Below are 23,287 nucleotides of genomic sequence, written 5' to 3'. Positions count from 1 at the left end.
AAAGTCAAAGGCAGATGGAAGAATGGAAAGATATAGGGAAAGACTTGAAGTCAAGGACTGCATTGAGCAATTTGGCATGACTACGTCGAGATCTTTGCTCCTTTTGCCCAATGTGACTGATTTACACCCTATTTGCTGTAGCTGCAATTAAGCAATGGGATCTTTGGCAAGTGAATGCTAAGAATGCATGTCTGAATAAAGATATAGAAGAGGAGGTTTATATGAAGTTACCTTCTGCTATGTCAGATTTGGACAAGTGTGTAGATTGTGTAGAGCATTTTATGGGAAAATGTTAGGATTACGTAAAACATTTTATGGTCTCAAAAAAGCTTCTAGAGCTTTGTTTGAGAAGTTCAGTACTACTGGTAGACACCTTGGATTTACTGAAAATTACCATGTCATAGCTATGTTTTTGTTCTCGCCTCCTCGAGGACAATGTTTACTTTTGTTTTATATAGATGATTGATGCAACTTTTCTTGAAAGTGTTTTTAAAAGGGATTTTTTGATAAAAATTGTCATTGCAAATTGTGCATCAAATTTTAAATTAACCGGTTCACACTAGTGGTGAAGTTTGGGTCGAACTCAGGGAACATGTTTATAACTTTTGTACTCCACACATAACACTCTTTATTGTCTTGAATCAAATGTAAATAAAACGGAGTACCCTATTACAGAGGGTTCGAGCAAAAATAAAAATTATTACAACCCAATAAATTGAATGACTTGAGGCCCTAAAAATTAAAAATAAAGAAAAGCAAAAATCTGCAAGGCTCTTTTCGCTCACAATCTAGCTTCCCTTATTCGCACGGGCACCACACTCGCTATCGCCTTCTAGTCAACAAGCGTGAACCCACCTGCAAAACACAACCACAAAACAAACGAAATACTAGACTACCTAATTTAGTTAATGTTAGTTAAAGGAAATAAAGATTAAATCTAAACAAAATAATACAAGAACCTAAATTATATCTAGTTCTAAAGGAACTCAAATTCTAGACTAAAATGCAATAAAAACACTAATCTAAATAAAAAGAAGAAAATAAACTAACTAAAGGGAAATGGTTAGCAAACAAAAATTAAAATCAGCCTTGCCTTGCCTTGCCTTGAATCAAATCCAATCAGTAGCTCGATCATATAAACAAAAGACTCACGTTGCTGGTCGGCTGCTTGACTAACAACCCAGCCGTGATCGAGGCCAGATCAGCGTGTTATCACGCTAGCTGGCAGCAGGCTGATATGTTAAAAAAAACACTCAGATTGGACTTGCTCTGCTGCTCGCCTGAACTGGATAAAACCCCAAAAACCAGCAGGCAAATTGCTAGCCAAACTGGCAGGGTCGACTATAAGCAGGTCGGTTTACCTGATAAAAAATCAGATAAGATCTGCCTATGTTGGCAGATATGATAAAGAAAAACTATATCTGATAAGATTGGCCTGATTCATCTGACAAAATCTGGGGTCGACAGATCAGATGGTCTGCTCGGTTTGAGGCTAGCTGAATCTGGCTGTTGGCAGAGTTTTAAAAAAAAAACTGCAGACCTGGACTAGTGGCCGGATCTGTCAGATCAGGCTGGGTCGAGAATGCAAACAACTCGAGTCTGGTGGTAGATCTAATCTGTTGTGGCCATCAGATCACACACACACACACACACGCAGACTGCTACTCCAGTTGGCTCAGCAAATCAGGCCTGAGATAGCCTGCGCTAGTCAAATCTGGGCCAACCGAGTGGCTGGCTGGATCTAATTGACAAATCAGACTTTATTTCAGAGATTTTTTTGTGTATTTTCTTTAGGAAAATTAAAAACTAACTATATGCTGCAATGAATCCCATGGAACACTACCTATATGCAGAAAACTAATGTAAAAACAATATCAGACTAAGATGCAATGTCTAAAAAAACTATATGCATTTAGAAGTTTCAGAAACCTATTCTACGTGCAGGAATGTAAAGAGAAGATGGAGAAGTGACGTACCTGGGGTTGCCTCTGACGGAGTGGGGAGAGCAGAGCGGTCTTCCACGATGATCGCAAGTCACACAACACCTCTGAGGAAAAGAAGAAGAAGCTGGCGAGAAAAAAGGAAGAGAGAGGAAGAATAAAAGGGAAAAAGAAAGAAGAAAGAGAGGAAAGAGAGCCGAATGGAAGAGAGGAAGAGAGAGAGAGGGGAGGGGCGTGAATTCCAAGAGGGAGAGACCCCCCTCTCTCTAATCCTTATTATTTATAATCTCAAATTAGGTTTTAGAAGTGACACTTTCCAATTTTTTAACAAATTCATAAAACCTCCTTTTTCAAACTATTTTCTAAAGACTTGTTAGTAAAAACTAAACTTTTCTAAAAACTCGAATGGGTCCAAACTTATTCATTTTTCTCGTTAATTGAAATCAATAAATACCCTGCAGGACCATGCCAAACATTAGTTAAGCATGGGTTTTTAATACTCATTTCACACACAATCATGCATACAAAGTGTATATATTATGCATAAAATTATGCACGATCAATGATCATCACAGGTGATAATACTAGTATGATAGCCAATTCAAAAAAAATAGTATGGTGAGTTGTTTGACATGAAGGATTTGGGAGTGTTGCACTACTTTGTTGCCCTCGAGGTTGCATACTCAAGGAAATGATACTTGTTGTCACATTACAAGTATTGCAGCAGATTTGGTATCCTGAGCGAGACTGATTGAGGATATGACACATGTTGAGACCCCTATTGAGGCAAATGCTAAATTATGATTGACAGATAAGGAACCACTTGATGATCTGACAACATATCGATAGTTAGTTGGGAACCCCATCTAACTAACAAAATTGAGACTTGACATTATGCATGTTGTACACCTGGTTAGGTAGTTCATGGGTGAGGATCATTCGATATGTTAGGAACTTATGATAAGAACACATTTCTGAATGAAGATATAGAAGAGGACTTAGAGGAGGTTTATATGAATTTACCTTCTGCTATGTCAGTTCTGAAGGACAAGTGTGTAGATTGTGTAGAGCATTTTATAGGAAAATGTGAGGATTACGTAAAACATTTTATGGTCTCAAAAAAGCTTTTAGAGCTTTGTTTGAGAAGTTCAGTACTACTGTTAGACACCTTGGATTTACTGAAAGTTACCATGTCTTAGCTATGTTTTTGTTCTCGCCTCCTCGAGGACAATGTTTACTTTTGTTTTATATAGATTATCATCACAGGTGATAATACTAGTATGATAGCCAATGCAAAAAAAAGGATGGTGAGTTGTTTGACATGAAGGATTTGGGAGTGTTGCACTACTTTGTTGGCCTCGATGTTGCATACTCAAAGAAAGGATACTTGTTGTCACATTACAAGTATTGCAGCGGATTTGGTATCCTGAGCGAGACTGATTGAGGATGTGAGACATGTTGAGACCTCTATTGAGGCAAATGCCAAATTATGATTGACAGGGATGATCCAACAACATATCGATAGTTAGTTGGGAGCCCCATCTAACTAACAAAATTGAGACTTGACATTATGTATGTTGTACACCTGGTTAGGTAGTTCATGGGTGCTCATGTCAATTTCTTTTGCCAGCAATCATGAGGATCTTTCGATATGTTAGGAACTTATGATACTATGCACTATGTATTGCTTTTTCTATCTTCCTCCTAGTTGGAGTTGAGTGCATATTGCCATATTGTGATTCACATTTTGGAGGATGTAGTGAGATTTGACATTCCACCATAGGCTCTTGTATCTTATTTGCAGAGTCTCTGATATCTTGGAAGAGTAAGGAGCATTAAAGAGTCGTCTTATCCATTACTGAGGCAGAGTATCATGCCATGATCCAGACTATAACAAAGATTATTTGGTTGCTTTGGCTTCTTGGGGATATGGAATTCATTCTGTCATTGTCTACTCTTCACTGCAATAATTAGAGTTTAATTCATATTGTGAGAAATCTTGTGTTCCATGTTCACACAAAGCTTATAGAGAATGATGCCACTTTTGAGCGTCAAGCATATTTGGAGGGGACTATCTCCCTATCTTTGGTCAAATCCGAGCACCAGATTGCTGGTGTAATTACCAAGGCACAATCCACTGTTCAGTTTCGCTCTTCGATCTTCAAATTTGTGATGGTTATTCTTACACCATATTGAGTCGGAGGGGGAGTGTTTAAACAATAATTGGATTGTGCTTAGGGACAGTTTCAATTTTTTACACTTATATTGTATATAATGGTGCATATAAATTTCTTCTAGGACTTATTCTAGTCATTTATGTAGCTTTGGATTTTTTTTTTGGACTTATTTATTCATCTATATAACGGTTATTTGTTTTGGACCTTTGGTCAACTTCATAACAACATTGTTGACCAGCTTGTAAAAAGCAATCAAACAAAAGGGTCAACCCCTATATGTATATTCTCTCAAAAGGAATGAAACAGTTTTTCTTCCTCTCCTATTTGTGTGTTTCCCTCTTTCAAAGCCTAGCTTGAAGACCCTCTATTGTACAACTCTGGATGCAGCAAAAGGTGTGCTTTTGCAAGGGCAGATTTTTTAGGGCTTTGTCATATCCTAGTTTAAGATGAGGGCACGATCCTTTAATACTGTTGATATGACTCTTTTTGCTCATTATGGTTGCCTATCTACTCTAGATTGAAAAGAACTCTATCTTTCAACTTTCTCCTTTTCATATCGGTTTATTGGATTACAATGTTTATCAATATGTAACTTTACCATGTATAACATGAATTTAACCTCGTGTGTGTGTGTGTGTGTGTGTGTGTGTGTGTGTGTGTGTGTGTGTGTGTGTGTGCAAGGAAGCGCCAACTCTTGTAATTTTCCCATCCCATTCTTTGAGTTAACTATTTTCACTTTGTATAATCTATATGTTAGCTAAGTTTCTGTCATAAACAATAGGTTGTTTGTTTCCCTTTATGCTGATATCTCATTGATTTTCAGGGGGATGCAGTGTCAACATTCTCAGGTCATACACAATGTGTTTCTTCTGTTGTCTGGCCGGAGCAGGAAACAATTTATTCAGCATCATGGGATCATTCTATCAGAATATGGGATGTTGAAACGGGCAAGGATTCCATGAGCCTGGTAGGTTTTCTAATGCTTACCAAACCCGTCATCCTTCAGTCACAATAGTGTGTCACACTTATTGTCCATATCCTGCGTTGACACAACATGATGCTTGGACACATCAGAATACTTTATGTACAGTCACATCAGTGATGGACACAATCAACATTGTTTCATTAACTTTATCTATTTCCTTTTATGATCTTGTTTACTTATTCTGTAGTCACTTGCATTCTTTTTCTTCAATTTGTCATCCAACTTAATTTTATTATTTGATGATTTTAATTATAGTGATTAGAAATGTTGTTCAAGAGCTTGCACTTGAGATGACATTCATGTTTATTGCTTTTGGTTAAGAATTATATATATGTATTTATGTATGTATATGTGTATATGGTTAATATTTGGTGCTATTGAAGGCACAAAACTATTGAGTATAAATCTTCTTTTCACATTTTTTTGTAGATCCGATCTTTTGGGTGTAATCTACAAGTTTGTTTAATAGAAAATGAGTTTTGAACCATGCGATTGTGACATGTAATCTGGTTTTTTAAGGTCTTAAAAAATGAATGATCCACAGTGCACTAAAATATCACGACTCCAAAATTCATATTTTTAGATTGAAATAAGATGAACCAAGGTTTGATCCTCAGCAAACAAACCATGCTGAACACATCTACATGGTCAGATTGAGTCGATAAAGCTCGAACCTATGATTTCTAGTTCAATAGTTCTGTGCCTTGAATAACACCAAACAAACCAGGCTTCTGAAGGTTTTTTTTCCATGTTTTTCTCAAATCTGACCATGCAGATGTGTTCTACATGCTTGATTTTATAGGAATGGCATCTTGGATCATCCGATTATGACACATGGATAGGTTTTTATAAGGTTTAAAATCAACATGCTAAAATTTTCGTAAATGTTCAAATTTAAAAATGCACGTATTTTCATTGAAAAACACGATTCAAGTGTCATTTTCTAGCAATTCGACTATGCCGACATCTGCATGGTCACATTTGTGAAAAACACTCCGAAAACCCCCATTGGCTCGCGGTAGGCACCTACTCTCCTAGTGTCTTAACTTTTGAAATCTTTTGTTTGTACCAAGTGTATCCACATCGTGTCCCATTTCCATATCCATATCAGTGTCACTTATATCGCTGATATTTTGAAAATATCGTGATAATATCGGAGATATCAAATCAGGCGATATTATCTGCAATTTATCCTGAAATTTTCAAAATGTAACTAATACTTAAAATATCACAATATTTTTAGGAAAAATCTCATTTTTTAATATTTTAAGCATACATTTTCTATTTGTTTGTTTCTTTTATATTTTAAAACCTGATAAGACTTGTTTTTTATATTTTTCCAAGAAAAATCATGCAAGATTATTGTTTTCTTATATTTTTTCTCTTATTATTTATATTTTTTTAATATTTTTAAACTCCTGAAATTTTTCAACTTTTGAAAATCTCTTTGGGAAATACCCTCGCCAAGAAAGTACCTTGAACGATATAGGTGACTATGATCCATATGTATGTGACAAAGGTGTTAACCATCCAACTATCTCATTGGACCCTGCCATAACAGGTAACTTATAAAAGGAAATGGTGGAAAACTATGGGAGGCTAAAAGTGTAAACTTAGTATCTGTTGGGTTGGGGTGGCTGGCTTATATCAAAGGTTTAACAGTTCCATGTTCATGCATTTCTATAATAGTCAAAAACTGAGTTGGAGAGGGAACATAGGTGTATTAATCTGAAGCAACTGCCTAAGTAAATTCAGCAGACTACAAAAATGAGTATTTGGAAGCCCTATTTGCAACTTCCAGATATCTGTTTTTTGTCATCTACGCATACCAACATTGTCTGTAATCTTGGAACCTTTTGTACAGTTCCCACATCCCCTCTCTTCTGTGCTTCATACCACAGCAGATTGATATCATCAAGGTTGTTTGTAATTTCTTGCCAAGTTTGCAGAATTGTATGCAGTGTGGGATCAGTTTTCACTTTCATGCTGATTCAATGTTGAGATGTTTTTGTTTTTTTTGTTCTCAGCCCAGCTTTCTCTGTAATTTTGGGCATTTCTTGTGCGTTTCTCCCATCCTTCTCCCTCTCATCTTTAGGCTACGCTCTTAAGTCGAGATAGTAATCTCTTATGTATTTTTTCTGTGTCTAAAGCCAGCAACCTTTGTTTGTGTGTGCTTCATTTTCCAGGTTTGAGCATGTTCTGTGTTGAGATTCTTGTCCAGCCTTGTCTGAGTGAGCTGTTTTTTCCCAGGCTATGGTGGCCTGCAGCTGTTCCCATAAAATGAGTCAAGTCTTGCTGCCTTATTAATACTACATTTTCAATAATTAGTTGCCTTTTTATATTCCCATGGGGTAGGTTTGTGGGAAGGTCCTGCACTGCCTCGATGTTGGTGGTGAGAGCTCTGCACTTGTTGCTGGTGGTGGTTCAGATCCTGTTCTTCGGATATGGGACCCTCGGAAACCAGGTGCAGTAAAAAAATCAGTCTGAATAAATTTTATTATGCTGTATGCTTTGGTTACTGCTGGCATTCTTTAATTGCTGCTAGCAACTTGTCTCTGTAGGTAGTCTTGCTCCGGTATTTCAGTTTTCCTCTCATACCTCTTGGATAACATCATGCAAATGGCATGAAAAATCATGGTTTCATTTAATTTCTGCATCTTATGATGGGAAGGTGATGCTATGGGATATTAGAACTGCGGTATGATTTCTTTGGTTGCAGAATCTGTGTGCCAAGCTTTCTGTTTACCAACTGAATTTTTTTTACTGAATGAAGTGCTTTTATGCAGTGGCCTGTAGCAGTATTGGAATCTCATGAAGACAAGGTACACTTTTCACTCTCATACTAATTGATCTTATGGCTTTTTTGCCCCAAGATGAATCGGACTGTGGTTTTTAAATCATGAATATATAAATGTAGGTACTCTGCACGGACTGGTGGAGAGGTGATAGTGTGATAAGTGGTGGAGCTGATTCAAAACTTTGTATCTCCTCTGGATTTCGTATTTCATGAGGTACTCTCAGATGATTTTCTCGATGTGTTCAATGTACCTGAAACATAGTCTTTTAGTGTCTTTGTTATCTCTAAGAAAACAATCTCTTTGATCAAAAGTTTTAAACTCAACTTAACTCTATCTGGATAAATTAGGTCTATATTGTTATTTATAATTTAGGTATAAATTGTCTCCTTGTTATGCATGACACTGATGCTACCTCTAATTTTCTCTGAAACTATCTCTGTGTGTGTAATATCTATTTTTAACCAAATGGATTCTGCTTCCGGACAAATGTAGTGATTCATAACAAGGAGACAATCAACCTCAAGTAGCATCTTTATGCTTTTTGGAATTTTTCTACTGGTGGGCCGTAGAAATCAATGTTGAGATACTATATGCAAGCAAGAAGAAAATGTTTTTGTAACGACCCCAAACTGACACTAAAAAAATGCGGAAAACCTCCCAAGGACCAGGGGCACATGACAAATTTTATATTTACAACCCATCAACCATTTCAGATATAGAATAAATTTAAACCATAAATTGAAATTGAATTAAACTTAATTGAATAGTCTCACTGAAGTTTCACACTGTTCCCAAAAAAAAAAGACAAAACATCGCTATCCGTCAGACACTAGATCCATAACCCTCGAGTCCTTCAGCCAGCCAGTCTCATCATCATGGAGCCTCAGTGCCTGAAAAATATTGTTAGAAAATGAGTAAGAACCTGTGTTGTGAAAAGTGTTGAGGCGTAGCGAGGCGCTCCAACAAAAACCTAGGCAAGGCGTAAGCCTCGAGGCGCTATGTCATATGGGTGCGGGAGCGGGTGCGGGTGCGGGTGCGGGGATTTGGCACTTCCAAAAAACCCGGGTGCGGGGGTGCGGCAGGGGCAAAAATGTAAAAAAAAAATTATATATATATATATAATTTTGAAGTTTTAACAGTTTAACATTTATTTTAAATTATTTAAATGTTATAAGGCACAATAATTTATTTTAATTTTTCATGATTTTCTCCTAGGTTTCATCTAGGTGCAGTATGGAAATGGACCACTGTTTGTTAGTCATTGTCACCAATCCATGTGTTATATTCTAGATAATTAGCAGTCTATACCACTCAATGAACTTCTTCATGGAAATGAACGAAAAACTCGGTTTAAGATTAAGCTAAATCAGGACTTTCACCATGCTTCTCCATGAATGTAAAGGCATCTTCTAGAAAATAAAAGCTCTTAAAGGAGAGGAATATGAATGTCACTAATCTTCTTGATGGGTACTAGTGACCTTACCTGGAATCAGGCATGCAAGTGGTTTCATTTAAGCATCCATTAAATCAAGCAGACATTAGTGGTCAAGACATTGACAGTTGACCCATTACTTGCAGATTTTAAAAACAGATTGAACCAGAACATCAATTCTGTGCTAACCCTCCAGGCAAGGAGCTTCTGCATTCATTTCTACCACCAAGCACACCCTTGAATTGCAACATGCATTTGAACTTATTTATTCTTAGTCATGCATTTGAGCTTATTAATTCTTAGATATACACTGCATACTTAGTTAATTCCATGGCTGGTAGCAAGCGCCTAGTCCCACCACGCAAAATAAAAATGAAGAAGAGCAGTGAATAAGATTACTTCCACTGTTGCCATGCTTCAAGACACATACACAACATTCAATAGTGGATGACTTACTAGATACCATTCAACAGTTTATAACATTTAAATAAAGGGGAGGGGCTCGGCCCCTCCCCTGTCGACCCAAAAAAGAAAAACATAAAGGGGAGGGGCTCGGCCCCTCCCCTGTCGACCAAAAAACGAAAAACATAAAGGGGAGGGGCTCCGCCCCTCCCCTGTCGACCCAAAAAAGAAAAACATAAAGGGGAGGGGCTCGGCCCCTCTTGTGCCGAAAAACGAGGGAGCAGGGGAGGCTCAGCCCCTCCCCTGCCGACCCAACAAGAGACCGATAGAGGGGGGGAGGTGCTCGGCCCCTCCCCAGCCGACTCAAGAAGAGAGTGAGAGACATACCTGCGAAAGGAGAGGAGGAGCCGAGACGAGGAGCCTGGGAGGCGGAGCTGGGGCGGCGGCGCTGGGGGCGGCGGAGCTGGGGCGACGATGGGAGAGCTCGAGCTCAGGTTGAGAGAGAGGAGAGATTAGGGCAATTTTTTTTTTGCCCTAATCCTCCTTTTCATCGGGGGATTTTTTTTTACGCCCAAATTATGGACAAAAATGACCCTGGGTGCGTTGATGATATAAAAACCAATAAAAAATAGAAAATCTCAAATAAGTACTAACAAATATGAGATTAACATATAAAAGTAACTAAAAACTGATTATATAAGTGGAAAATATATGAGATTAACCAAAAAAAGTTAAAATATACTAAGAAACTGATTACATAACTGGAAAACATATGAGATTAACCTACAAAAATTAAAATATATGAGATTATTCTAAAAAATGAGATTGACATATAAAAGTAACTAAAAAAATTATTACATAACTGGAAAATATATGGGATTAACCAACAAAAGATAAAATATACTAAGAAACCAATTACATAACCGGAAAATATATGAGATTAACCAACAAAAGTTAAAATATATGAGATTATTCTAAAAATATGAGATTAACATATAAAAGTAACTAAAAAACTGATTACATAACCGGAAAATATACGAGATTAACCAACAAAAGTTAAAATATACTAAGAAACTCATTACATAACTGAAATAACTGGAAAATATATGAGATTAACCTACAAAAGTTCAAATATATGAGATTATTCTAAAAAATATGAGATTAACATATAAAAGTAACTAAAAACTGATTACATAACTGGAAAATATATGAGATTAACCAACAAAAGTTAAAATATACTAAGAAACTGATTACATAGCTGAAATAACTGAAAATATATGAGATTAAGCTACAAAAGTTAAAAAAATATGAGATTAACTTATAAAAGTAACTAAAAAACTGATTACATAACTGGAAAATATATGAGATTAACCAACAAAAGTTAAAATATATTAAGAAACTAATTACATGACTGAAATAACTGAAAAATATACGAGATTAACCAACAAAAGTTAAAATATAGTAATATACTAAGAAACTTATTACATAACTGAAATAACTGGAAAATATATGGGATTAACCTACAAAAATCTTGTTGATTATGTCTCAGAAATCTTGTAAAAAACACATTTTTTGTTTTGTTTTTGTGCCTTGAGGCACAAAGGGCTGTGCCTCACGGCGAGGCGTGCCTTTTGCACCTCAAGACATGTTTTTTATAACATTGGTAAGAACTGAAGTTCTCGTACGAGACACTCTAAAGTTTTAACAGTAAAGAAATAACATTAAGTAAATCAATCACAAGTTTAAGAGGATCATCTAAACAGTTCAAGCAAACATTCAACAATTTTATGTTAAATCAAACATTTAAAGATGCATGAAATTGATGCTAAACATTTAGGGATGCATGAATCAATACAACATGCATGAATAACTTTTTAAGTTAATTTATCAAAAATGTTTTTGCATGCATATCCCTATTTAGTGCAAACAAATTTAATTTTTACTTTCTTACGAAGCTGCAGATACTCTAAACAGACAAAGTTTTCAAGTTTCTAGGCAGTTCCTAGTCGTAGCTTAATATACAATTTGTATTTTAATGATTGAGTTTCACACTTGTTCCTCAACTGATATCAGGAATCCTCACCATTCATTGAAACATTACGAATCTTCACCTAATGTCGGGACAACAATGATAATCGACAACCATTGACGTCACTTTCTTGGTATACCAATAACTACAGTTGAGTCAACGCTACCATCCTTAGGCAAAGTAGCTGAAAGTTTCCTATAACCATGGTTGGGAACACGAATAATACATCGGATTCTTGGAAACAACAAATGCACACGATGTTTAGTATCATCACGGTTCCCTACGACCTCCATCCAAGGTTTTCACCATTTGAGAGGGACAATAGGAAATAAAATTATTACACTGTTTGGTCTCTTTTACCATATTAATCAATTAAGAGTTCTTTACACCAGAAAAATTATGCAAATCCACATACAATAACAAATTCGTGCCCTTGCTCCATCAAATTCAACAGTGTAATTAATTTAGGAAAATCAATTTTCAACAAAATCATTTTTCAATGCAAAAATCACAATTTAATATTTCGTAAGTAACACATGCTCAGAGCCCTCAATGATCTCTTAGTGAATCAAACATTACCTCAATAAATTAACATTGCAAGATTTTTTAGTGAACATGAAACACACAATAACCAAAATTTCATGTTCAAATACAACCAACATATTTATGTATAAACACATATATTGTTGTTGTCACGAGCTTACTTTTTTCAATAAGCCAATGCGGTGCGACAATCCTTTCTTGCCGCCATAAGCCTACTTTTCGCTCTGTCACAGGTATAGAATGCTTCGTAAACCCGCGACGCGCTAAGCTGCCCAAGATGGACAGTCTAACGACCAAAGGCCGTGTAGCAACACGTTTTCATGTGCTGAATCAATTTCATTGGCCCTGCGCACCACCCAGTGCGCAGCTGCCTAGCGGAAGCTGATCAAGCGCATTTCCAATTGTGCATTCCATGTAGTCCATGCCGCTTAGTATATAGCCATCCCATACCAGCTATCACTTCCGAAAGAGGCACAAACTTTGCCTTAGCCTTGTGTGTCATGAAGTGTCTTGCGGCTCCATGCGCACGACATAGCAAAACTCCGCCACTGAAGGAACAAGACCTTGCGCCCCTCAGTCTGAAGACCAGTTGATGATTGAACACCATAGCGAAGAGCACCACCCAGACTCATTCACCGGCGCCTAGGCATTCACTCGCTTAGTCTCGAGTCACCATACTCGGTTGAAATCATCTAAGGTAATTTCTGGGGGAATTAGCCCTAACCCACACGCACCCCCGTGCATCCAACCGCTATGCGTGGGAAACTCATCTTGCAAGCTGAGAGGTCCTTAACAAAATCTTCAAAGGCAACATCCTCTGATCCGCTGACACTGTTTAACCGAACAAAGCTCGACGTTTGTGCCGCCATACAACGATGCACTAACGACGATACCAATGCCTATCACATGCCATGTTACCACCTCACGTCACTGATCAAGCGAACACATACCGCACGTTCTTACACTCGATGCATTTTTCCACCCAGTGGAGCTCCACATTGTACATGCCCATTCCAAAAGATCGGCCCGAGACATTTTCAGATGAAGCATGATGGCTTAGAAAGTATGAAGGACCTTCACCGTCACAAAGAAGGTGGACAAGTTGGCGTATAAGCTGGAGTTGCTCCCAGACTTCAAGGTGCATCCGGTGTTCCACGTGTGCAACCTCACACAGTTTCATCCAGACGATGGAGATCCGGAACGTAGCGTGCTATAACGCGCTCCAAATCATGCAGAGGGTCCTGGCAGCATAACGTGCCGAGAAGCACCTTAGTAAGATCCTTCGTCACAAGGTCAACTACTTGGGCAAAGCGAAGAAATACCTAGTGCAGTGGGAGGAACCAACGAAACCAACGTGGGAGCTTGCATTCCGAATGAACAACCGCTACACAACTGAAGTCGGGGCTTACCATGAAATAGATGGCGTCGAGGACGACGCATGATTTGAAGAGAGAAGAATGTTACCTTGCGACTTACATTGTAAAGTTGCGCTTAGAGTCTATTTTGCTTTTGTTGAGTCTGATGTAAGCTGCCCGGTTCAGGTGAATCAATACCCCGAAGGGGCAGCCCGTATACTTGAACTGTAATAGCCCTCGGGCAAAATTGTGAATGAATTAAATGCGTTGAGCTTTCTTTTGTTCACCTTCGTTGTGATTGCTTCTTGTGATTGCAATTCTTCTCCCTCTATTCTCTCTTGGACTTTGATTACAAGCTTCCACGACTGGCAAGCGAGCTGCCAAGTAGGCTTGCGCCGGTAAGGAATGACCGTTGCGCCGTGCTGGGCTATTGAAGGAAATAGGCCCGTGACATCTTCGAAGCTGTTAAAAAAGCAAACATTTATATATATTTTATGCCGTGTAGCAATCCATATATTTTATGTTGCAAATCTGCTCAAAAGCAATCAACACAAATCTCTCTCTCTCTCTCTCTCTCTCTCTCTCTCTCTATATATATATATATATATATATATATATATATATATATATAATGTGTGTGTGTGTGTGTTAGGCTGCGAACTTGTTCAAGAACACATACAATACACGCAGACAATATAATGCATACAACATAGCGTAAAGAGCATAACCGGCATAACGCAGACAACATAGTTCAGACAGCACATGCGTGAACATCATATGGATACGGCATATGTGAATAGCATATGCAAACAACACATTTGCGTGGGCAGCAGGTGTAAACAACATATGACAACATATATACCTATATATATGCTGTTGCGAATCTGTCCATAATGCGGACAACACACACACACACACACACACACACACACACACACACACATATATATATATATATATATATATGCTTCGAACCTGTTCAAAACGCGGACAACACATACATAATTAAGTATATGCTGCTGCAAACCTGTTTATGATGCAGACATGTATATGCACAAGTATGCTGCTGCAAATTTGTTTATGGCGCAGCCAGCGTATATGTGACTATACGTGCTCTAAATAGCATATGTGTGTCTATACATGCTCTAAATCTAATCAAGAACGCAAATATACATGCCAATATACATGAAGGAATTTGCAAACACGTTCAAGAATGCAGAAACTTGGATTTAAGCATCAAGAACGATAAAAATATTTATTGTATGCATGCAGAAATTTTCAGACATGATTAGGAATGCATAAACTTAGATTTAAGCATCAAGAACACTAAAAATTTACATGACATGTATGATGAAATTTTCAGACATGTTTAGGGATGCATAAACTTGGATTTAAGCATCAAGAACGATAAAAATATACATGACATGCATGCTTAAATTTTCAGACATGTTTAGGGTACATAAACTTGGGTTTAAACATCAAGAACGATAAAAATATACATGACTTGTATGCTGAAATTTTCAGACATGTTGAGATATGCATAAACTTGGATTTAAGCATCAAGAACGATAAAAATATACAAGATATTCATGCTGGAATTTTCAGACATGTTTAGAGATGCATAAACTTAGATTTAAGCATCAAGAACGATAAAAATATACATGACATGTAGGCTGAAATTTTCAGACATGTTTAGGGATGTTTAAACTTAGATTTAAACGTCAAGAATGATAAAAATATACATGATATACATGTAGAAATTTGCAGACATGTTCAGGGATGCATAAAATAAATTTTAAACCTCAAGAACATCATAGATATATAGTATATACATGCAGAAATTTGAAGACATGTTCAAGGATGCAGAAAATCAATGTTAAGCATCAAGAATATAAAAAATACATACCATATGCATGCAAAATTCAGGGATGCATAAAATCAATTTTAAGCATCAAGAATATCAAAAATACATGCAGAAATTTGCTGTTATGTTCAAGGAAGCAGAAATCAATTTTAACCATCAAAAACATAAAAATATATAGCATATGCATATAGAAATTTGTTGTGCTGTCATATTAAAAAATGTAGAAAATCAATTTTAAGCATCAAGAACATTATAAATACATAACATATACATGCAGAAATTTGCTGTCATATTTAAGGATGCAGAAAATCAATTTTAAGCATTAAGAACATAAAAAAATACATAGCATATGTAGGTAGAAATCTTCAGACATGGTTAGCCCTTAAACCCATACGATTGATTTAAATCATGCTAAACCTTTTTCTATTGGAAAAAGAGAGAAACCTGTACCTTGCTTTGCTGAACATATGTGGAATGAATAGAAAAAGAAGCAAAAGAAGACGAAGAAAAAGAAGAAGAGGAAGAAGGTGGTGCCTTTCTTTTTTTTTTCCTCCCTCTCTTTCTCTTTCTAGATGACGTTTTTGGAGAGAGAGGTTTTGCCTCTCTCTTTAAATATGAAAAGCACCCCCCCCCTCCTTGAGGTAGAGTTCTACCAAAGGTAGAACTCTACCCTATTCTAACTTCTTCTAGACTTTGTTATTTGGGGTAGAGTTATACAAAAGTAGAACTCTACCCTATCATAACTACTATATATATCTTAAAGTTTTAAATAAGATATGGATGGATTATGGGTCTGGGTTAGACCCATGATTCAAATCCATATCCATATTCATTTGGATTTCAGCCTATTCATGAGCACTAGTTAATATGGATCCTAGACTAGGTCTAGATCCATATTGACGTCGACCCAAATGTATATAGAGTGGGTCGACTTCAATCCAAATCTAAAAAGACCCAAAATAGAGGCCGGTCTAATTAGAAGAACACAATTTCTAGATCAACCCATATCCAAAATTGCTAAATCAGATCTCATGCGAGATCTACGTTGTAAAATTGTCTATGAAAAGACAATACGCATACGAGCACAAATAATATAGAAAAGATGTGCACGAAGGCACTCTCACAACTCTTGAACAAAGTACGCAAAAGCGTAAAAATAATAAACATGCACAATGGCATGTATTTTATAGAAATAACCAAATGCTTGAGACTCTCAAGCTTGGGGAAAACAAGGGGGGAACACCCCTATTTATACAAGAAAGAGGAGGTGCAAGGGGGCTCCCAAAGGAGTCGTTGGGGTGGGGAGCCCCCAACGACTCTATTGGGGGACCCCCAATGCACCTTTTATGAAAAAATAAAAAGAATAAAAATACAAAAAATAAAAAGAAAGAAAAGTACAACATATTCCAAATGGAATATGCGCAAGAAGGGAAATTACAATTATACCCTTATCGGGTAAACATAAAAATAATATATATATATATATATTTATATATAGAGAGATACATATACATATATATATTATATGTATATGTATCTCTATGTATATAAGTATATATATTTATATTTACATCAACGATTTTGGGAGATACATTTTAACATACGTCCCATTATGGATCTAACTGTAGTCCTAGATCCATATAACTCCTGAATTTTGCTTGAATTTAATCTGGTTTTAACCTGAACTGTGCTTGAATTTAAAAATTAAAAATAAATAAAATTCACAGGTGGTTACTTATCATATATAGATATCTTCAATATTGACGTCAGCCCATATACTTTAATATATACACAATTCTTTATAATATTTTTAATTTTTAGACATATAAATATAATTAGTAAATAAAAATTATATTTTTAAAATTTTAAAACAGAGGAAAATTACAAGTTATTACAGTTTTGCATAGAGGGTTGATATTTTCAAACTTCATGTTGATTGGACTATATCAAAAGAACACTTTAAACCAACATATTTGTATTCAGGATAGGCTTAGATAAATGTTCATTTACGGTGAAGAAATTGAAGGGTAATGCCTAAACAACCATTGTATAATTTATGCAGCACAAGGCACAAAAGAAAATTAAAGGGATGGCCCACATACCAGGCCATATTGTAGTATTTACTATGCAAGGCATGGAGATCCTTTCACAGTGAAATGACTTCTGGGTTTCTTTCTTTCTTTCTTTATAACGAGGAACCACCACCGATTCAAGGAAAACCCTGGGTGGGGCCCCACAACCACCCTGCCTTACGTGGCCCACCTTTAAAAGCTATGGACACACCTTGCCTTACGTGGCCTAATACTTCTGCCCCACGACCACCCTGCCTTACGTGGCCTAATAATTCTGGGTTTCTTAAAACTACATTTCTCTGGCCTTAATACTTCTCAAGACATTTGGTTTTTGTCTCATATTTGATTGCTTATTTTCATCCAATAACTTTGTTATGTATCTCATTCTTTTTCATATTTTTTGTTTCATATTATGGTACAGAAATATGGCAATGGTTCTCAAACTGCATATGAAATCTGATATCCTAGTGGGCAGCTGTGCTGGAGGTGTTCAAGCAATGCGCGTAGACAGGCTCTTTAGAGTTTTTTGGAACTGTTAATTATATTTAGGCACCTGTAACATATAAATTAGCAGGAGCACATGTATCAGATTTCTTATTAGTTTGTATTATCTGCAATTTTGTTTTCTGGAGATGCTGATCAAAAGATGGGTAATGTAACTGCCTTTCGTAGAAATGTTCGGGGTGTTTGAGGAACAAATTTTATGCATTTAGTATTTAGAAGGACATGGTTTAACTTAGAGATCAAGAAGAAAATTAGCAAAAAGAAATTCTTCATAGTTCTACTGATGATGTGTTATTTTGTATAATTATTGCATATGTTGTGAAGACAGTTTTGGATTTTATAGATAACCTGCAGGACGTCCCAAATTATGGTGGAATAATGTGGTTGATGCATTTGCTAATTGCCTGTTTTAGGCGACCTCTTTGTGGTCAATCAAAAACATAACATTGAAAAGAAAGCCCTAAAAACCACTCTCTAATGAAACTTCACAATTTTTGGACGGAAAGGCAAGGCCGCCCTTGGTTTTGATATTGTCCTCGAATATCAGATAGAGCCAGCTTTTTATGCCATGGGGGCAGTTGGAGATGGGAAAAGGTTAAGATCTGGATTTGGATTTTTTTTATTAAGTTTGGATCAGGATTAGAATCCGTGATTTTGATACAGATTTTGGATTTGGCAGGCTGTATTATGCCCAGTCAACCAGCAAACACGCACTTTTGGGAGAAAGCGGATCCTATAAAACCCTGGGTGAGATTAACTTTCTCACCCAGCGTTTGACCTTGCGTATATTGGTACAATGGCTGGATTTGACATTTTGGTTTATTTTGATCTAAGGGCTAGGATTAAGGGAAGGGTTATTAGTTGCTATTTTACATGGAAGCTATTGCATTCTCTGTCATACGTGTTTTTTGATTGATTAATAAATGATTCTACGTTGCTCCAAGTGGTAGCACAAACGTGGCACATCACGCCGATGAAGCCAACGCATACATGGCTAGGTGCGGTCGACTCAAGGCTTTCAGGTTGAGAGTTTGAAGCCCAGGCTGTGCGTTCTTTGCTGCAAGGTCTAAGCCAAATGAAAAACTATCCCTGATGGGCATGGAGAGAGTACTTGTAGAGTTTTACACTGTGGACACCGACTCCGTGTTCTACGGTGAACAACGTGATGCCTCTCAGCCTGTATGGGACGTCCAAACAATAACAGTGATTTCTCAGCTTGGGATTGAATGTATGATGGGATCCGTGTTCGGTTTCTCAAACTTATTCTTAAGATTGCCAACATTCAGTTCTTATCTCTATGATCTACTACCGACCATGTTTATTTGACTTTGGCAAGAGAAGAAAGAAAAATTGCATTACAGGATATAGTCACTAGACAGAGGTGAAATTGAAACTGGAGCAAGATGTTCGGCTGGATAGCAATATGGGGCCAAAACCTAACCTAGAAGCCGCAAGGTCGAATTGCACCAGATGCTCCTCCAGTTGGTATCCTCCGATGACTATCGACGTCCTTGGGCTCTCTCCACCATCCAGAAACCCCAAGCACATCACTCCATCCCTCACCTGCACCATGGAGTTGGCACCGAAGATGAACCACTCTGTGCTTTCCTTGTCCAAAACCAGACCAATCGGCGGCACTCTCACGCCGATCCGGGTGTACTCTGCATTCTTGGTGCTGAAACATGCGTTGAACGGATGCACTGCCTTCACTCTAGCAAGGTTGATTGCAGCTGCCTCCCTTACAAAAGCACCCTCCAGAGCCCTGTAGATGGAGCTCTCTAGAGTTGTATAAGCAATCACCGTGCTCAACTTGGTACCACCTCGCCCTTGTTTGTCTATGTTAAGGAGAGTGGTGTTCACCGGAATCACCTCGTCGTTCACTTTGATCGACGTCACCTTGATGAAGTACTCGTCCGAACGTTCCCCGCCCGAACTCACACCCGCCGTGCTAACCGGATTGATCAAGAGAGGAGTGAATGTTAGCGACTGCGATACATCGATCCCTGGAAGCAATACGTATGGCCCGTTGCCGAAGAATATGACGCCAGATGATGATGGCCACGAAGATGAAGATAAACAGATGGCGAATTTCCTAGCAAAGTTGAATGTGGCTGCAAGTTGGTTCGGCAGGCCGATTGCGGACCGTCCCAACCCTGCGATGCCGCGAGCCCCGGCAGCTAGTCCCTGTAAGAGGAAGGTGCTGCCACAAGTGAAGATGTAGTTGGGTAGGGTGACGGGAGGACCGACGGTTTTGCCATCAGTGGAGCGGAGGATTAACACATCTTGTAGGAGGTTACCGCCGGTGCTGGTCCGAATGATGGGATTCTCCGGGAAGGCACCGCAAGTGTTGTTGCCGCAACTCGGTCGACGAGGGGCATTGCATGAACCGCAGGCCCCAGATCTTGCTGCGGAGCAAGCAGCAGACCGGCAAGGAACATGGCGATAGGTGGTAGAATTGTACACGGAATCGCAGTCTACCCAAAGGAGCTGGCCACCAAGATGGATAACAACCTTCTCAGATTGTAGTGGGGTTTGCTGCTGAATGGTTGCTACATATTGCTTGGTTGCTGCATCCTTGGCAACAGGAAGAATGATAGCCTTTGGCCTAAAGGAAGATGCAGCCAAAGAGCAAGAACATCCATGGAGCAGGAGGAGAGCAAGGAGCAAAGGAGCCATGCATATACAATGCTGCAGAGCTATGTTGATAAAGCCACAAGGTGTGGGAAAGAGACCTTGTGCATAAATAGAGGATAGCCGCTGAATGGATTGGGTTGAAGTCTCCACCCTCGGCCCTGGATGGATGTTTTCTTAGGGGCCGGGGGCTGCCTTAAGCGGTATTTTCAACTATGACTAATGGAAATGGCAATGTTGTCTCTTTGACTCTTCTCACATCTATCTATGTTGTTACCAAAACGAAGGAAAAAATCGAAGGTCTTCCCCTAGGAGTAATTAGGAAGATTCTTGTGTAGACGGTGGAACCTTATCTTGCTCAGGATCAATTTGCTCTGGGATCATACCTGTCCTGAACCGAGCCTTCAAAATGATGAAGCATGTGCAGTGCTGAGCTCTGCTGAGTGGAAAACGCATCGAGTGTAGCAGCACGCAGTATGAATTGGCTTGATCGGTGATGCGTGGTGATAGCGCTACACGCGATAAGCAACGATATTGGCATTAGTGCATCTTTGGGTGGTGGCTCAAACGTAGAGTGTTGGTTGGTTGTCGGAGGATGTTGCTTTTGAAGATTTTGTTAAGGACCTCTCGGCTTGGAGTTTTTCATGCGTAGCGGTTGAACGCATGAGAGTGCATATGTATTAGGGCTAATTCCTCCAAAAATCACCTTAGGCGGTTCCAACCGATTATGGTGACTCGGGGCTAGGCGAGTGAATGCCTAGGCGTCGACGAATAAGTCTGGGTGGTGTTCTTCGCTATGGTGTTCAATTATCAACTGGTCTTCGGACTGGGGGCCACAAGGTCTTGTTCCTTCAGTGACGGGGTTTTGCTATGTCATGCGCATGGAGTCGCAATACGCTCTATGATACACAATGCTAAGGCAAAGTTTGTGCCTCTTTTCGAAAGTGATAGCTGGTATGAGACGGCTATGCACTAAGCGGCATAGACTACATGGAATGCGCACTTGAAGAGGCGCTTGATCAGCTTCCTCTAGGTAGTTGCGCACGAGGTGATGCGCAGGGCCAATGAAAATGATTCAACACATGGAAAAGTGTTGTTGCACGGCCTTTGGCCGTTGGGCTGTTCAGACTGGGTAGTCTGGCATGTTGCGGGTTTGCAAAAATTTTATGCCCGTGACAATACCAGTGGCTTGATTTAGAACGAGACACACATTCAATAAAATTTGTCTTTACAGTGTTGGATCGTATGAGTCCAATCCAAATAGGTATTGTATGGGACCAAAGCCAGGAGGGGTCCAACAGTCTCGAGTTGAAATAATGTGACTTTCTTGAAAAGTGTAGAAAATGTCGTTACACAGTTCCCCTCCTGGTCTTTCCTTTCGAATTGAGATCATTGCACACTTTGATCAGCCACCATTGGATGTTGGGCTCCCATAGCTGATAGGCTGTCTCAAAGATGGTGGGTGATCAGGTTCACCAGCCTACTAAAAGTGTGCAATCACATTGCACCTGATCCTCTTGCTTTTTTTTGAAAAGCAAGCTGAGGTTAGCCAGACCCCTACCAGTTACACAACATACCATTGGGTTTTGAACGTGCAACCTCAACACATGGTGACGTGCACTAACAGCTCCTACAAAACAAGCGGAGCCCCCCCCCCGGTAGGTGCTTGATCCTCTCTCTTTCCTTTCCCAATTGATTAATAATTCGAATGATCAAATAGTTACACGTTTTCTGATTCCTTTTTCTCATCTTTTCCCTTCCCTGCACATGCATCTATATTTTTTTTCTTTTTTTTTGACAGCTTTCCCCCTTCACCATTGACCTAACAAACGCGGTCCAAAATCTCGGTTGGTTCAAACCTCAATGCAAAACCGCCGGCTCATACTGTGGGGGAGTGGGTTGCAATTATAAGACAATGGGCACAGTTTGACGTATTCCTGATTGACGTAACAATGGATAATGTTAAATTTGCCGTGTTCCTCATCGAGGAAACAAAGATTTACTTTTGGCTTTTTCATCGCCAAAATTATGGCTCATCCTCATCATAAGCTTCTGCTTATAACTGGTTAAGAAATGTGCACAACCTCGTGTCACTGTGAACTTAAGCCATGGATTTTTTTAGTGCAAAATGTGATACCAGAAGATGACACGCAAATGAGGAAGACATAAATTCATTCATTCAATATAGGTTACATGAAGTAGCCAAATCCCGTACATCGTGGGATTGAAAAAAGGGCAACAACCGATCACGACAATTACTCCCGTGATATCAAGTCTGCCTTATTTCTTTACACTCCCCTCAAACTGGAGCATGAAGATCTCGAATTGTCAGTTTGAAAATAAGGTTTATAAATTGTTTTGAACAAGTCTGCAAGTTGGTCCTTTGATCGGACATAAGCAGTTTTAATCACTCCATCAACTATTTTTTCTCACACTATATGACAGTCTATATCAATGTGTTTTGTCCTCTCATGATTGACTGAATTTGCAGTTCAACAATACAGATATCTGCCTGATTGTCACAGAATAATTAAGTAGACTGATAATGAGCGACC

The 23,287-nt window shown here is 38.5% G+C and overlaps 1 protein-coding gene and 1 pseudogene across 1 annotated transcript in view; one reads left to right on the top strand and one right to left on the bottom strand.

Moving 5' to 3' along the window:
• LOC149837166 (ribosome biogenesis protein WDR12 homolog) overlaps positions 1-18,366 on the top strand; it is a 45,718-nt gene extending 27,352 nt beyond the window's left edge. Inside the window, exons 9-14 of the mRNA XM_090005863.1 lie at positions 4,941-5,084; positions 7,458-7,566; positions 7,664-7,800; positions 7,889-7,924; positions 8,020-8,113; positions 18,019-18,366. Coding sequence (XP_089861989.1) covers positions 4,941-5,084; positions 7,458-7,566; positions 7,664-7,800; positions 7,889-7,924; positions 8,020-8,112 — 519 coding nt within the window. The 3' untranslated portion in view covers position 8,113; positions 18,019-18,366. The remainder of the gene's footprint in view (positions 1-4,940; positions 5,085-7,457; positions 7,567-7,663; positions 7,801-7,888; positions 7,925-8,019; positions 8,114-18,018) is intronic.
• Positions 18,367-19,354: 988 nt separating this feature from the next.
• On the bottom strand, positions 19,355-20,809 carry LOC149837165 (putative aspartic proteinase GIP2 pseudogene; annotated as a pseudogene).
• Positions 20,810-23,287: the final 2,478 nt, after the last annotated feature.

This window comes from Nuphar pumila, chromosome 5 (genome assembly GCF_984573655.1).
Source record: "Nuphar pumila chromosome 5, dmNupPumi1.hap1.1, whole genome shotgun sequence".
In the NCBI taxonomy this organism is placed as follows: Eukaryota; Viridiplantae; Streptophyta; class Magnoliopsida; order Nymphaeales; family Nymphaeaceae; genus Nuphar; species Nuphar pumila.
Note: the sequence above shows the minus strand (reverse complement) of the source record. Positions and strands in the feature narration are given on the sequence as shown.